Genomic DNA, 14,223 nt, shown 5'->3' on the forward strand with positions numbered 1-14,223 from the left:
GCTACGGATTCTAAATTGGTCATACAATCCACGTCAACTTCCAAGAATAGATAAATCGTCTTCCGCCGAAAACAGTCACCCTAAAACCAAATAAGCGTTGCGCAGTTCTTAATATCCAAGTGGTGGAGATGATAAGAGACCAATGATAAACAATTGTCAGATTGATGGTGTTTAGAAAAATATTAATTAAATATACAATATTTACTCCATGGTCACGCGATTTTCAATAAAAAGCGCTGGAAGACAAAGACCGGTCATCAGTCTTAAAAGCACAATCGACATGAAATGTAAGTATAGGAAAAGGAGTATCAAGTATAGAAATCCGTGGACTAACGCTATACACTTGTTACAGACTTCAACCTACTGCTCAGCATCTGCCTGGTTTTCATGCTGTGCTCCTCATGGGCCGCGGCCTTCTCCAGCCTTGCCACCCCGGATCCAACCCCACCAACTGGTACTGCCGCCACCGGCTCATCTACGGGTTTCCCCGGACCGCCAACGGCTGCTACCACAAATCCCACGCCAGAAGTCAGTACTGCGTTTTCAATTTACGGATAAAATCATAGAAAATTAATGAATTAAAAATTCAACTGCAATTATATTTAAATATGTCTAGTATTCTCTTGCATAAAATAATTTGGGAAACGGTACGATTGGTTTTTTGATAACTTTATAGGGGTAATATATTGTCCAACATAAAACTAGGCGTGGCCATTAAAATAATCGACATACACATAAATTAGACACTAAACAAAACGCACACCATTCACATATGCGTCATAAGTAAAGGTGAGCCAAACAAACTGAGGTTTAGGTAAGTAAGCAGTAGGCTGCAATTAGCTGCTGGTTGCCACGTTCCGCCGGAAAGAGCCTCGCACCTGCATCTGCAGCTGTTCACTGCTGCACTCGTCTCGACCATACTACGAAAACAAACCAATCAATGATATACATTTTTCAACGGTATACTATTAGGTCAACTAACCTTGCAGAAATTGTGCTCTAACAGTTCTACTGCCGTTAAACGCTCCTTGGGATCGTGTTGCAGACAATGATCTATGAAATCGTGTCCCTCCTGGGAGAGGCTCTCAGGTGCCTGTGGCTTCTCACCCATTCCCACTTTGAACATGATCTGGAAGTTGGAATCAAACTGGGCCCAAGGTCGCTGTAAAATATTTAAAAATATATATATCAATAAACAAAATATTTATGCGGGCTGCTAAATAATCTCCAAAACTTAATTTTCATACACACATGCATGCATACATTCAAAAGAAATTTAAAACTTCAATGGATAGCAGTAAATACTTTTAAAAAATTCAAAATATTTCAAAGTATTTCAAAGTGATTCAAAGTGACTTGAAAAAATATTATAAAAGAAAAAAGAAGTATTTGTAAGTCGAACAAATGAACGAAATTGGGTGAAAATAATCCAACATTGTGAAATGCGTACTGCTTATCTATAGTGTGAAGCACTTACCTTGCCCGAGGCCATCTCGACAACCACGCAACCCACCGACCAGATATCGGCGGCCCTGCCATGGCCATCACTGTTGGTCTTTGTAAACACCTCTGGTGCCATGTAAGCTTGTGTGCCCACGTAACCTTGCAGTTCACCAGGGACGGTGGTGTGCGCCTGGATCTTGACCGCTGACCCAAAATCGCCAAGTTTTAGGCTGTTGCTGCCGTCCACAAGAAAGATATTTGCAGTCTTAATGTCACGGTGAACAATGCCGTGCTTGTGAAGCTCAGACACGCCCGCCAATAGCTGGGCTGTGAAACGGCGGGCCAGAGCCTCCGGCAGATTACCAGTCAGCTCCACCAGTGACTCCAGGGTACCCTCAGAACACAGCTCCATGAAGATAAGCAGCTCTTCGCGGTGAACCTCAATTCCATAGTACCGCACCAGGTTTTTGTGCTTGATTCCCTCCAGGATCTTCAGCTCTTCAGCCACGTTCTTGAGCGCGCGTGTCTCACCTGGCTGGATAGCAATCTCTTTCATGGCCATCAGCTCTCCAGTGTTATTATTAACAGCTGTGTACACCTTGCCAAAACGGCCCTGGCCAATCTTAATGCCACGATGCCAGCGAAAGTGGACGCTACGTGCTCTAATGTGGACTTTGTCGCTGGAATTAAGAGACTTAACTTGGCCAATTAATCTACGTTCGCGCAGCCCATCCTCTAGATCCATATCCAAACGGTTCACCGCATCTCTTACTCGTTCCTGCCGCAATGCCAGCGGCGTACTCTCTATGCTGGCCTTTCCAGAAGAAGCGGGCGTGGGAGGCGTTTGAGGAACTAACAGGCGCAGCTCGCCATTAGAACTCCTTTGGCACGGAGTGTCCACGTAGTCTGCACTGTCTATGGAACTATACGTGTTTCCAGACTGCTGCAAAAGATCCTCCTTTAAACTGAACTGAGGATGCAATAGCTTGTTATATGGGGGCGACTGCAGTGGCGGCGTATTTGGATTAGGAACCATTCCAGCGGACATTGGTGTCCGAGTGGGTGTCCTAGAGCGCGAAGTAGCTGGCGAGGAAGTCTTGCGCGTACGTGGCGATGCCTTCTTCTTGGCCACCTTTTCGGGCTCCGAAGTGATGCCAACTACGTGCGAGATACAGCGATCCATTTGTTGCTTTAGTGCCTCGAACTCGTCATCATCCAAGTGCTGTGTAATTTGGGGATCACAGGCAAGAATCAAAAACTCCAGACCCTGGGAGGCCCAGCGAGGGCGCATTCCTCTACCCCTTTCGCACCGCTCCATTACGAAATGCATCCACATCTTGGCGTAAGCGATGATGCCTAGAGCCAGATCTACGGTATGGGCACCGCTATCCTTTTGATCCATAATCCTCTGCTCAAACAACCGGATCACGTCCTTGTGGTACTCGAACCCAAACTTGTAACCCTGGTGGAGAATCTCGCGGGTCCGAGATAGAACAGCCTGTTTGTCCTGCTCATCCAAATCCCTCATGTTGCTCAAACAGCATCGTTTCTGCACGCCTTCAATGATCGCCGTCAACTTGTTGCGCACCTGCAAAACATCTTGCTGCAGCAACTTAAATGCAGCCTTCACATCGGAGCATATAAAATCATGCTGCTGGTTAGCCACATCGTGCTCATAGTGCTCGCGATGGAAATCCGTCGTCTCCACGTCTCGACAGAAAGTCTTTGCGAAGAATAGCACCTTAATAGAACGTTCTCGCTCGACGGTGAGAAGCGACTGAGTCTCACGGCAGATGGTCAGCAGCTGCCACTTAACCTCTTCATTGTCATCACTCTCGGCAGTTCCCTCAATCTGTTGATCCAGTTCCACTGTGCGCTTAACCAGGCGCTCTGAAATGCTGCGCAACAGCTTGCTGATGATGCCGCAGAACTTCTGTGAGGCCAGCGTGTGCATGCCCTTGATCATGGGGCTTATAAGCTTGGTAAACATCCACTCCTTCTCCAGAACGGACTTCTGGTTGCCTTCCGGCACGGCAACCAGCACCAGTTGATCGATGTACTCCAGGTACAGCTCAAAAGTCTTTCGAACAGTAGCATCATAGTGGTTCAGAATGCTAATATAGCTCCCCAGTTCGGCTTCGTTTTCCACCAGAGCCGTGGTTATGTGCCGCTGGTAACGTTCCCGATGGGTCAATGCCAGCGTCAATCCCTCCCTAAGCTCTTTCATCAACTGCTCTAGGCTAAGGGGATTGGGTCGCACGGGTCGCGTTTCGAGACGCATGCGCAGGAACTCATGCATGAATTGTAACGGAATGCCGCTCAGGAATACGAAGGTAGGAATGTACGAGGGCAAATTAATTGATTGCGCTTCCTCACTCCAGTAGCCATAGGTGCGTAGCTCCACAACCTGTTCGCGGCTTATTTGTGGATCAAGCCTCGGTACATCTTCCTCAATGGCCTCCGCGTCTGCTTCGAAATCCAAGTCATCAACTCCGGGTTTCTCTAAAGCAATGTGAGCCTTGTACAGGGCTACGTTGTGTAGTTTGTGAAGAAAAGCCAGTGACTTGGCCAACCCACGACTTTTGAGCACGTTTTCGATGAACTTGCGATAAAGTCCCGTAGACTGCTCCCCGGTGCCATTGTTGCTACAAGTACCCAGTGGTTCCACGCTAAAGATGTTAATGTCGTGCATGGATCCTTTGCGCATATGGCTGTGCGAGCACTCACTGGACAACTGGCTGATCTCCGTGGAGGTGGACCTTAAGGATTAAAGAAGTTTTATTTATTTTCTAAATTTCTGAAGTTATTTACTTACTCATTGCTACTCGATGTTTCTCCTGGCACATGAGTTGCATCGTTTAGCATGAATTGAACCTTGTGGCATGGTGTGACACTCCCGTTACGACAACTCTTACGCGAAGCTGATCCCGCCACGCTGGGCGGTTTGGATGAATCCATTGAGTTTACAGCAGAGTCATCGTTCTCCACACCCGATGCAGATGAACTGCCGCTATCCGATGCGATGTACGATGAAGTGCAGACAGGCCACGAGAACTTCTCATCTTGCAGCCTCGCCAAAATCTTTCCCAAAATACTGAGCTTCAATTTGTTTTGCTTGGTAATGTTATACCACAAGCACATGGACTTGATGCGGCCCACAAAGCTCTGTGATTTGTAAATTGGATGTAGGGCACCCATGGCTTGTGAGGAAGGATACAGTGCTTCGGCAGCTTCCAAACGCGTCAGCATGCCCTCTACTTCTCGCAGAGCCAACTCCTGATGATCCATGCAATCCTTACAGTACAGCGACATGCAGCCTTGGCACATCTTGCTGGGCAACGGAGCTGGAAAAGATTTTAAATAAGTTAAAAGTTTTTTATATGAAAATCAAATTATCCGACTCACAGCTGGCATTTGAGTTGCTATCGGAATGAATACCGCTGTCCAGGCTAATCAGACTCGGTTCCCGGCGGTAACGCGGTTGGAACTTGTAGTTGAGAATGTGGGTAAGAAGTTCGGAAACTCCTTGTCGCGCTTCGAAAAGGTACTTGTCCTGCTGCTCCACTGTTCTATCGGCTTGCCACGCCTGCAGCTCAAGCCAAATGAGATCCTTTAGCTCCGTCTGCCAGGTGTGCTCTTCCTGCGACAACTTGGCATCTTGTCGATCCACGCTGCCTAGCTTAATAAGATTGGCAAACGTCTCGTGGAAGTCCTTGCGTTTTCCCAATCCAGCTGTGGCTCTACCATCGGTTCTCAACATCCCAACAGGAAGTTGTGCCGCAAAGGCCAACGGAGGCGCCGAGGAACGATATCCTATTGGGCGTGAGGAAACGCAACGGTAGCGATTGCAGCTCTCAACCACCTTGGAGGCAATTCGCAGAGGAAGTGGTGCCATCGCTTCCGAGTTAAGAGGCATAATCTGGTCCAGAGACTCCAACGGATGGGCAGTCTCATGGAAGCTGTTGCCCCTTGGTGGCGCTACCGCTGTCGTGGCCAGCGAGTTCTTCATCTCGCGCTCCGAATCACGAAGAAGTGATTGCAACCGCTTGTCTGTCCTCTTGTTCTCCTCGTTGACAAACATCTCGTTGAGTAGAGCGCAGTCCATGGTGTTGCGCCGCAGGACGCGGGATCTGGCCATTCGGGTCATGCCCTTTTTGGGGGTGCCTCCCACACTGGCGGGTAAGTCTGTGGAACTGAAAAAAAAAATCTTTAGGAAGTGTGGAATTATAAACATTACAAATAATATTTCCCACGATTCCCAATAATAACTTGCTAGATTTTCAACTTCATATTTGCAAGACACCTTACTTTTTTACTTAAATTTTAACTGAGGAAGAAACCTATATGAATAGACTTCATAATGTTTTTTAAAATGTATTATTTAGAAAACCAAAAAAAAAAAAAATTGTTAAATTTTTAGTTCAAGAAATTCAGTTTTTAGCTGCAAAAATATTTTACATTGTAACATTCCAATACTTCGAAGTACTACTGTGGTTACAGAGATGACATCAGCAATAGAGATGGCACTATCAGGTGCAGCATATGGTGGCATATGGCATATGGCTGTTTAGTACGACTGCGTTCGTCACTAGTGCCGATCACATCTCTAGCACGGACGCAAACCAATCACAACCTTATCACATCAACTCTATATATCTCAGAAAGCCATATGGAGCACCCCGTATTGAATGTAGATACTCACGCCGTCACATTGACCACCTTCTGTTTGCGTTCCCAGTCACGGCTTTTGATTTTGAGCCTTGTGCGGGGAGGAGTGGTACCAAACGCCTCATAATGGGACGCCAATTCATCCTCTGGTGGCATGTCCTCCTCAAGAGCTCCGATCCGACCTCCAACCATTGGCAATGGCCGCGAAGGCGTCTGCTTATTACGGTACTCCACTCTAAAAGATACGAATACGGATGAGCAAGAGATTGCATGAAATGCTTGATAGTATATTTGCACTAATCTATAGCCCAGGGCTTGCCCTAATTGTTTCACTAATTGCATCGGCGGACAAGTGCCGCATAATCGCCGATAGCTTAGATAAATTAAACTACTGCACTCAGAAAAAAAATCAAAATATGTCACACTTTTCAATTTAAATACTTGTATATTTTAAAATATTTTAGTATGAAATTTTTTAAACGACTAATAATGTTGATAAGCTTCCCTCGCAGTTCAAGAGAACGTTTAACTTTATTGTTTTTAAACTGTGTAACTGCGCAAATGCTGTTTGCTTCTAAGCTATTTAATTACTCACTTATCAAAATTAACTTTTTTAATTCGTCCTCTCTAAGTAAAATGCGTTAAAAATGTGACCCTTTTGAGCAATAAGTTATTTATATTACGTTCAATTTTTATATCTTTCTTCGTGTGCATCACAAGTCATTTTGTGGGTATATTGTAGGGAGTGACAAGGGGCAAGGTTTTGGTAGGACATCCTTATCTTATCAAACTGCTGCTGGTGTTGCAGACAACCGCTTGTCACGCCTGCGATTATGCTCTAATTTGAGTAGAGGTTTGATTTATTCGATCCTAAAAAAAATGCCGACATTGACTGGCAATAACTGGTGTGATTGTTGAGCCAATCGCGCCACATTTTTCATCAGCCCATTTGCAAAATTCACTCACTTCTTTCGACGCATTTTTCCTGCAAAGCCTAAAGAATCACAGTTTGGGGGATCCAATAACTCCAAAACCGGCAGAAATCAGCGAGTCGCAATGGAACGAGAGAACTTTAGAGTGCAATTCTCCTTTTGCCTCTCCACTGGTTAATATAGTGCCGCCCGATGGTTTTAAGCTGTGTTTTATCGCCGTGATCGAGGGCTGTTATTATTATTTTCAGTCTCTCCGGTGGGTGCCAGAGCGAGATCGGAGTGCCCCCACCAATTTATGTACATCTAATTGCACGGCACAACACACTCCGGGGACAAAAAACAACAGCGGAACGAGCCGAGAGTAAATAAAAAGCGACAGCTCACAATTATAAACTGGTGGAGAGAACTTTAGACGCGAGCCAGCGAACGATGACTGGTCTGGATGATGGCCGATCCCCGGCACCCGACTCCCTTTTTCGATCGGTGGAATCTTAATGGGGGATGGAGGAGAATGTTATGCACTATCTACCAGCGTAGTAGTTTTCTAGGTGGTTTATCACAAATGGCAAACAGGCGGCCGCAGTTCGCACGCCTCGCATGGAACCCTTCCGAATTTCATAACGCGGAACACTTGCCGCGGCAGCCAGTCAATTTATTAGCACTTTTAACAAGAATATTTCCCATCTATTTGCCAATGCGTATAGTATACGGATCTGTATGTAATATATGCGAATGTGTGCCGCGGCCGACGAAGCGGTGTCGCCCCCAAAACGACTGCTATTCTCTGCCAACAGCGGCGAACTGAAAAGTGGTGAGCAGTGAGCAACCGCCCGACGCATCCGATTGTTTACCGCCTTCAGCGGAGAGCAACTAGTGGGTGGCTAGTACAAATCAGTGATTACGATTTAGCTATTTAGAAGCTTTTTTTAATTTTGTAAATTATCTTGTCAAAAATTATGTAGCTTAACAAATAAAACTTATTTATAACTGACATATAAATCCAACCATCACTTATTTTATATAACTTTTAAGTACATATTTTATAAATATGTATCTTGATTAAGCCACTTTTAGCGGCAGCCCAGAAAGAGAAAAAGATATATAAAAAATAAAGCGAAAGAGATATGGAGTTTAAGAGCACAAAAAAGAGGTAGAAGCACGACCAGCATGAGAGACAGAGATTTGTTGTGGAACGCAAGTGGCAATCTGATCGTTTGTGGACCGCAAACGCGTTTGTTTGTGGTTCGTGATTGGTTCAACCGCGCTTATATTTATTATTAATTTATGGGATTTTATTATGTACGCGCTCGTTAGCTAATTAGCAGTGTGTTTACTTAAGCAAAGAATTGAGTGCGGGGCGCAATATGTTTTTGCTCTAAACAAATAGGATTCACCAGGAAATCGAAGAACTCACTTTTGATTTAGTCAATCAACTTGCTTGACTGTAGGTGAAGGACTGTGCTATTATACACTCTTTTTTAGGCTTGTTCCGCACTATCACGTGATCAGCAGTGCGTATACATAACTTCAAACACATACATATATAGACAAACTACACATACGCACCGTGTTACCCATTCATGTTGCATTGATAAATCAATGCCTCAATCGGATTTGTCGTGACTAATCATTTTCCCCCATTGACTGATAGCACGAGTTCGTGGTAACCAAAGTGAGCTGGAAAGATGGATTTTGCAATCCAAGACTCCTATCAACACAAATTCCTAAAAATAAAGTCTAGAAACAGAACCGTATCTCTTCTTTTATGGCCTCAATTTTTCAAGCGAGCATTGTTTAGTGTTTTTTTTTTTATTATATTCCAAACTTGTTTTAATTTATGATGTTTCAAATTAAATATGTATTTTATTGGTATTAAATAATATATATTAATTTAATTTTTTAAAATTAAATAATATTGTAAAGTATAAATTTAGACATGGCTTTCAGATTTTAAAACTGTTTTGATTGAATTCAAAATAATCCCAACAAATTAAAGTCAATTTCAAATAAGATTAATGCTTGTGATATTTCCTAGAGTAAACACGGCATTAAAAAACACATTTGAAAAGTCTAAAATTACTTTGAATGCCTTAGGTAACTGTGTGGGTGTATGGGCGCTATGCGGAAATGTTTTTCTGATATGTGTGTACATTGTACTCGCCATAATTATGCTTATCAAACACACGAAACCCCGAAATTATAACCAACTGATTGTACGCATGCCAGACCGCCCAAAGAGAGAGTGAATGAGCTGGAATATTTAAAGTGAGAGGGCTAGAATGGAGGGGGAGATAGAGAGAGAACTTGCAAGTTCAAGTACAAAAAAATGTTGCAAGAGCGCGATCATGCACTCTCTCTCTTACTAACTAGCTATCTCTTTCTATCGACAAAAAAACCGTTAGGGCAGAGACCTTCAATCATTGGAATTCCATTCATTTAGCTAGGTGACAACCACAAAACTATAGATGGAAATTCGAGAAGAAAGCGAATTCGATTTGAAAACAGAATAACGAAAGAGGTTACAAAGCAGAGTGGGCAAACGCACGTATTAAACGCGTTTTAACTTCCAATAGTCTCCCCTCCTCTCCCCCCTTCTCTCTTCTTCTTTACCTTTAAAACAGGTATACGAGTTAAAGAAGAACAAGATTGGCGGCATCAAACGAGAGATAAAGTCAAAAAGTGCAATATTTATATATGTTTCAACTATGAAATACCCTACAAAAAAATGAAGTGACCTTTATAAAAGCCAACCAATAAACTTTTTAAAGTTAATTGTGTAAATAATTGACATTTTGATAGATGTACCTGATAAAATCCTTTATAGGTAGCATGCCCAGTGCCATTCCCCAGATAAAAAACATAAACCAACATAGAAAAATAATTAAATATAATATACCCTTTTCCTTTTCAATTAACAGGTTTTGAAGCTAACAAAAAATAAAAGAAGAGAGAGCGCATAGCAGAGACATAAATCTCACCTAATTTCTATTAGTTTCAGTAGGAACAGGTGCCAAAAGAAAAATTATATTTGCAGCAAATTTTCTGCTAAAATACGACTATATTTTCCTGCGAAACGAAATCCCAATAAACACTCATCCATCCCATGGAAATCAAACCAAATTTAAACATATTATGAATAAGGCCCCGCGAAAAAACAATAAAAAAAAACAGCGGAAAAGGTAACCGTAATTCCCTCAAGGTGAGTATAGGTGTGTATGTGTTATCAGGCCACCGTCAGCGTTATCAGCAAATATCTTGGAAGACTCGAGGCGGACGAACACAAATATGGCTATGATAAATGCCGAAATACACCGAAAATCAAGAACCCGCAGATGAAATATAAAAACATTCTAATTTTTACAAGCTAAAAACATTTTATCAACTTGGATTGGGGATTTTTCATTGAAAATAAGAGAAACCGAATTAACAAAATAAGGTAATATTATATATTTTAACTGACTTAAAAGCATTTATTATTATTTAAAACAGGACCTTTTTTAATATAACTGATTTAATCGAATAGAAATACCTAAAACAAGATTGTTTTTATAATTTATCATAATATAAAATTTAAAACCTACAATCAAATATTTTAATGCTTGTTTTTCTCAGTGCTGCTGTGCATAAATTTAATTGCGCTGCACACAAAGTGTTCAATTTCAGGCAGAATTCGCAATTTGTAGCTGTTATTTTATATGTCTGTCTTGCAGTTTGCTAAATTCTCGAGTTCGTTGAGCCAGCAAAGGCAATAACAAAGCTAACGTGGCCAAAAAAAAACACGCTGTTTACGTTTAAACAATTAAAACTGGTGAAATGCAAAAGAGAGGAACAGAGAAGGAGGTAATCAGAGGGGAAAAACCACAAACAGGGCTTTGAGAGCCAAACAAGGTAGAGAGCACGAGTAAGAGAGAAACCAAGTTACGTGCCAATGCAGACTTTCTTGCTTTTGTTTGTGTTGGGAAAAGCCCAAAAATTCCAACATTACCGGTGTGCTCGACTCACCTTGCAACATCCTCGTCGATGCTCTGCTCGCGCCGTAATCTTATGGGCGGAATAGGTGGAATGGCGGTCGGAGTTTCGGGCGGAGCAGCACTGTTATTTCCATTGCCATTCTCTTCCTCTCCGACCCCATCTCGTTGATCCACAGAATTCGTTGTTGCCGGTGTCTTTTGCAAATGCAAACTCTGCTGCAGCGCCAGGTAATCAATTGTGCGAACTCTTCGCCTGTTTGACATTTTTGCAAAACTGTGTTTTTTTTGTTGTTGTTGCTTTTGTTATATTCTTGGAATTTGCTGCGCACACAACCACACGCACACACACATGCTCTGCCAGCAGTGCCCCAATACTATCGCAAATCTAGGCACCAATACAATTTAACACTTTAGTGAGCACGCGCCGCGTATTTTGTTGTTGTAGTCGTTTTGCTTGGCGATAATCAGATTTATTTTAATTTAACTTTCACGGCGAGCAAACACATAACGTCTTACGCGCTCCCAAACTCGCGAACTTGGCACGCAGGTAAAGCAGGGCGTCTTACCTGGCCAAAAAAAACAGCTGACTAAACTTCGAGCGACTTAGACCGCCGGCGTCTTTTCTTTTTTAAGAGAGTGGAGAGCGAGCTTTAGAGGTGCTTATAAGCCGATAGTTGTAGCATCAATATAATCGATTCTTAATCGATACTTAAAAAACTTGAGGCTCAAGACTTTATATTAACGTATTATATTATATTAAAAAAATTAACAAAAGTTAAGTTGATACTGATTACATTCCAAAGGTCATTTGATTATGCAAAACGTCTTTCTATCGTTTAGGATTTGCATCACTGGTAACACTTTGGCGGGATGTTACACTTTTAAATTGGCGATTTGTTATGTTTTGTTATAAGTTATGTCAAATGTTGCTGAATATTTACTATAGTTAAAAATTTATATTTATTTATAACCCAAACACATAAGTTTAAACTTTTAATCCCCATTAACGATAAGAACGCATTATGATACTTTTCCTTTTTTTTTACCCTCAATTCCGTTTAAAATTCTCTTTATTATTTAACAAACTTTAACCTGCGTACAAAAGCAACGATTACCAGTAATAGAAACACTCACTTGCCCATGGCAATGATTTAACACGAATTAAGAACTACAGTAACTATTTGGGATATGGGCCTTAACAAGAACGAAAAATAAAAATTTAACTATGATGTCGAAGAGCTTAGAAGAAGTTCCTAAATATGCGGACGACCGCCTGGACCCATCGCGGTACAGGTCGTTGAACTATCTCCCGCTCCGCCGTCTGAGACAGATCGTATAGCCGGTCTGCTTCCGCCTGCAGCCGTTGACTTAGATCCTTATTCGCAGTCACCAGGCACACCTGCGTCTCTAGGTCGCGATTCACCGATCGCTCCCCAAAGTTCGAGGACCCGATGAGCGTGAGGTTTGGCAGTCGAGCCTCGGGCAGGTAATACCACAGTCCCTTAGCATGGTATGTCCAACCCGGTTTCTCATACTCGAAGAAGTTGACCCGGTGATTCTGCTTCCGGCGCACCAGGCTCTCGTAGAAACTCTTGGCTATTAATGTGTAAGCGGCCGGAATGCCTCCCGCCGGACCTTTGGCGCCCTGAAAGCCGTTCGCCTTAAATTAAAAAAATGTTAATGTTAAGGTCTGCATATCTACTCTTTAGATAACACAAACTCACATTGGGATGTGCCATTAGGATGCTGCATTGTGCCAAGCACTTGTGTGTTAGTGTGTCCATGTACTCTTGTGTGAGGTTAAAGTACCCAGTTGCCAGTTTCAGACGCGATCCTGTCACGCAATTAGATAGCAGCCGCTTGGTCACCACGCTGTCATGATGAATGCCAATCTGACCCATCTCCAGCAGCGGGAAAACCCAAGTATCAGCCTGTGGGTTCTGATCACGTGTTAGCGACTGCCTTTGAAACGTTTCCTGCAGGAAATCCGCGATGCGTTTACGGGCTTGTAGGATGAACTGCTCCTTGGTGCCTTCGTAAGGCAGAATGCGCCAGTTACGATGCAGTCCTTCGCTGGCATCCGGCGACACTGCTAAACTGAACTCTTGCACCCGTTCAATGAACTGGGCATAAAAGTCGGCCAGAGGCTTGTCCTCGATAAGGATGTAGCGATCTTGTCGGTTGGTGAAGTAGTCGTTGGACAAATTGGCGCCCGATATGATGACAGCATCGTCAAAGAGGTAGACCTTCATGTGCTGCAGACCGAGAAGCTCGTTCCATCGCGGCGGAGCTAGTCGCTTGGTCATTCCGCGTAGATCAGGAGTATGATAAAGGGATAGCTGCACCTGGCTGGCAAAGTCACGAACCAAGGGAAGCAACATGATTTTGGAATTTAAGGCTCCTCGGGTTCCGCGCGTAAAGTCCAGAAGCACATTAAGCCGCAGGGCAGACTGCTGTTCCAGGCTGTGACGCAACTTCTGAACAACGGCGTTCTCCAGCTGCCCTGTGCCCAGGTATAAGCTTGCAAGGACTATCCGACGCTTGGCTGTTCCGATGCGCTGCACTAGTGTCTCGTAGAAATGTTGTGGCTCGTGGATGACCTGGATTTGGTCGCCTCGCAGCGGGAAGCACGGCGCCAGGTTGTGTAACCAGCTAAGGCTCTCCAGGACAGGAGCTCCAGGGAATCCACTGGCAAAGAGGCTGGGAGCCTGCTGCAGGCAGCCGATAAAGTCGCCTTGGGCGGCTGGAGATAACTCCTGGGTGAAAAAGCGACGGAGGTAGAGCATCATGATGGCAGGGAATACACGGCGGCTTGGCAAGTGGCTCCTCACTGTCAGCGGCGGTTTGGTGATATCAGCATCTGGCACATTGCTTAATGTAGATTCGGCGATATACGGAACTGACTTTCATTCATTGGTAGCGGCGTTATCACTATAGAACCCTAAATTTCAGCACGTAAATATATTCCAGGTGGAATCTTAGTGTTGCAAAGAGTGCTTGGTTTCGATTAATATATCGAAAAAAATAAGCATTCGAAATTATGGCATTTTGGTATTTATTTATGCGGTTTTAAAATAAATTGCATTAATAAATTTGTGTAACAATAAACAAATAAGACAATAAAAAGCTTTAACTAAATTAAATAATGTATGTGCAATAATTGCCTGTAAAATATGGATATTTGCAAAATTTCCAGAAACACCGATTGT

At 43.3% G+C, this 14,223-nt stretch overlaps 3 protein-coding genes across 4 annotated transcripts; 1 reads left to right on the forward strand and 2 right to left on the reverse strand.

Annotated features, from left to right (window-relative positions):
* Positions 1-186: 186 nt before the first annotated feature.
* On the forward strand, positions 187-601 carry LOC108117241. Its single transcript, XM_017229579.2, has 2 exons — positions 187-287; positions 353-601. Exons 1-2 carry the CDS (start codon positions 209-211, stop codon positions 556-558), a joined length of 285 nt encoding a protein of 94 aa, XP_017085068.2. The 5' UTR covers positions 187-208; the 3' UTR covers positions 559-601.
* On the reverse strand, positions 579-11,641 carry LOC108117240 (mitogen-activated protein kinase kinase kinase 4). Of its 2 annotated transcripts, none has more exons than XM_017229576.2 (7): positions 11,046-11,641; positions 6,146-6,346; positions 4,849-5,636; positions 4,259-4,787; positions 1,478-4,202; positions 983-1,162; positions 579-920 (listed from the first exon to the last, which is right to left on the reverse strand). In XM_017229576.2, the coding sequence occupies exons 1-7, from the start codon at positions 11,276-11,278 to the stop codon at positions 837-839; spliced, it is 4,740 nt and encodes a 1,579-aa protein (XP_017085065.2). In that variant the 5' UTR covers positions 11,279-11,641; the 3' UTR covers positions 579-836. The 2 variants fall into 2 exon arrangements, with proteins under 2 accessions (XP_017085065.2, XP_017085066.2); XM_017229577.2 differs by lacking the exon at positions 11,046-11,641 and adding an exon at positions 7,078-7,818.
* Positions 11,642-12,043: 402 nt separating this feature from the next.
* On the reverse strand, positions 12,044-14,021 carry LOC108117178 (CDP-diacylglycerol--glycerol-3-phosphate 3-phosphatidyltransferase, mitochondrial). Its single transcript, XM_017229467.2, has 2 exons — positions 12,739-14,021; positions 12,044-12,674 (listed from the first exon to the last, which is right to left on the reverse strand). The coding sequence occupies exons 1-2, from the start codon at positions 13,801-13,803 to the stop codon at positions 12,255-12,257; spliced, it is 1,485 nt and encodes a 494-aa protein (XP_017084956.1). The 5' UTR covers positions 13,804-14,021; the 3' UTR covers positions 12,044-12,254.
* Between the last annotated feature and the right edge of the window lie 202 nt (positions 14,022-14,223).

Source organism: Drosophila eugracilis, unplaced genomic scaffold, assembly GCF_018153835.1.
Source record: "Drosophila eugracilis isolate 14026-0451.02 unplaced genomic scaffold, ASM1815383v1 contig_440, whole genome shotgun sequence".
Lineage (NCBI taxonomy): Eukaryota > Metazoa > Arthropoda > Insecta > Diptera > Drosophilidae > Drosophila > Drosophila eugracilis.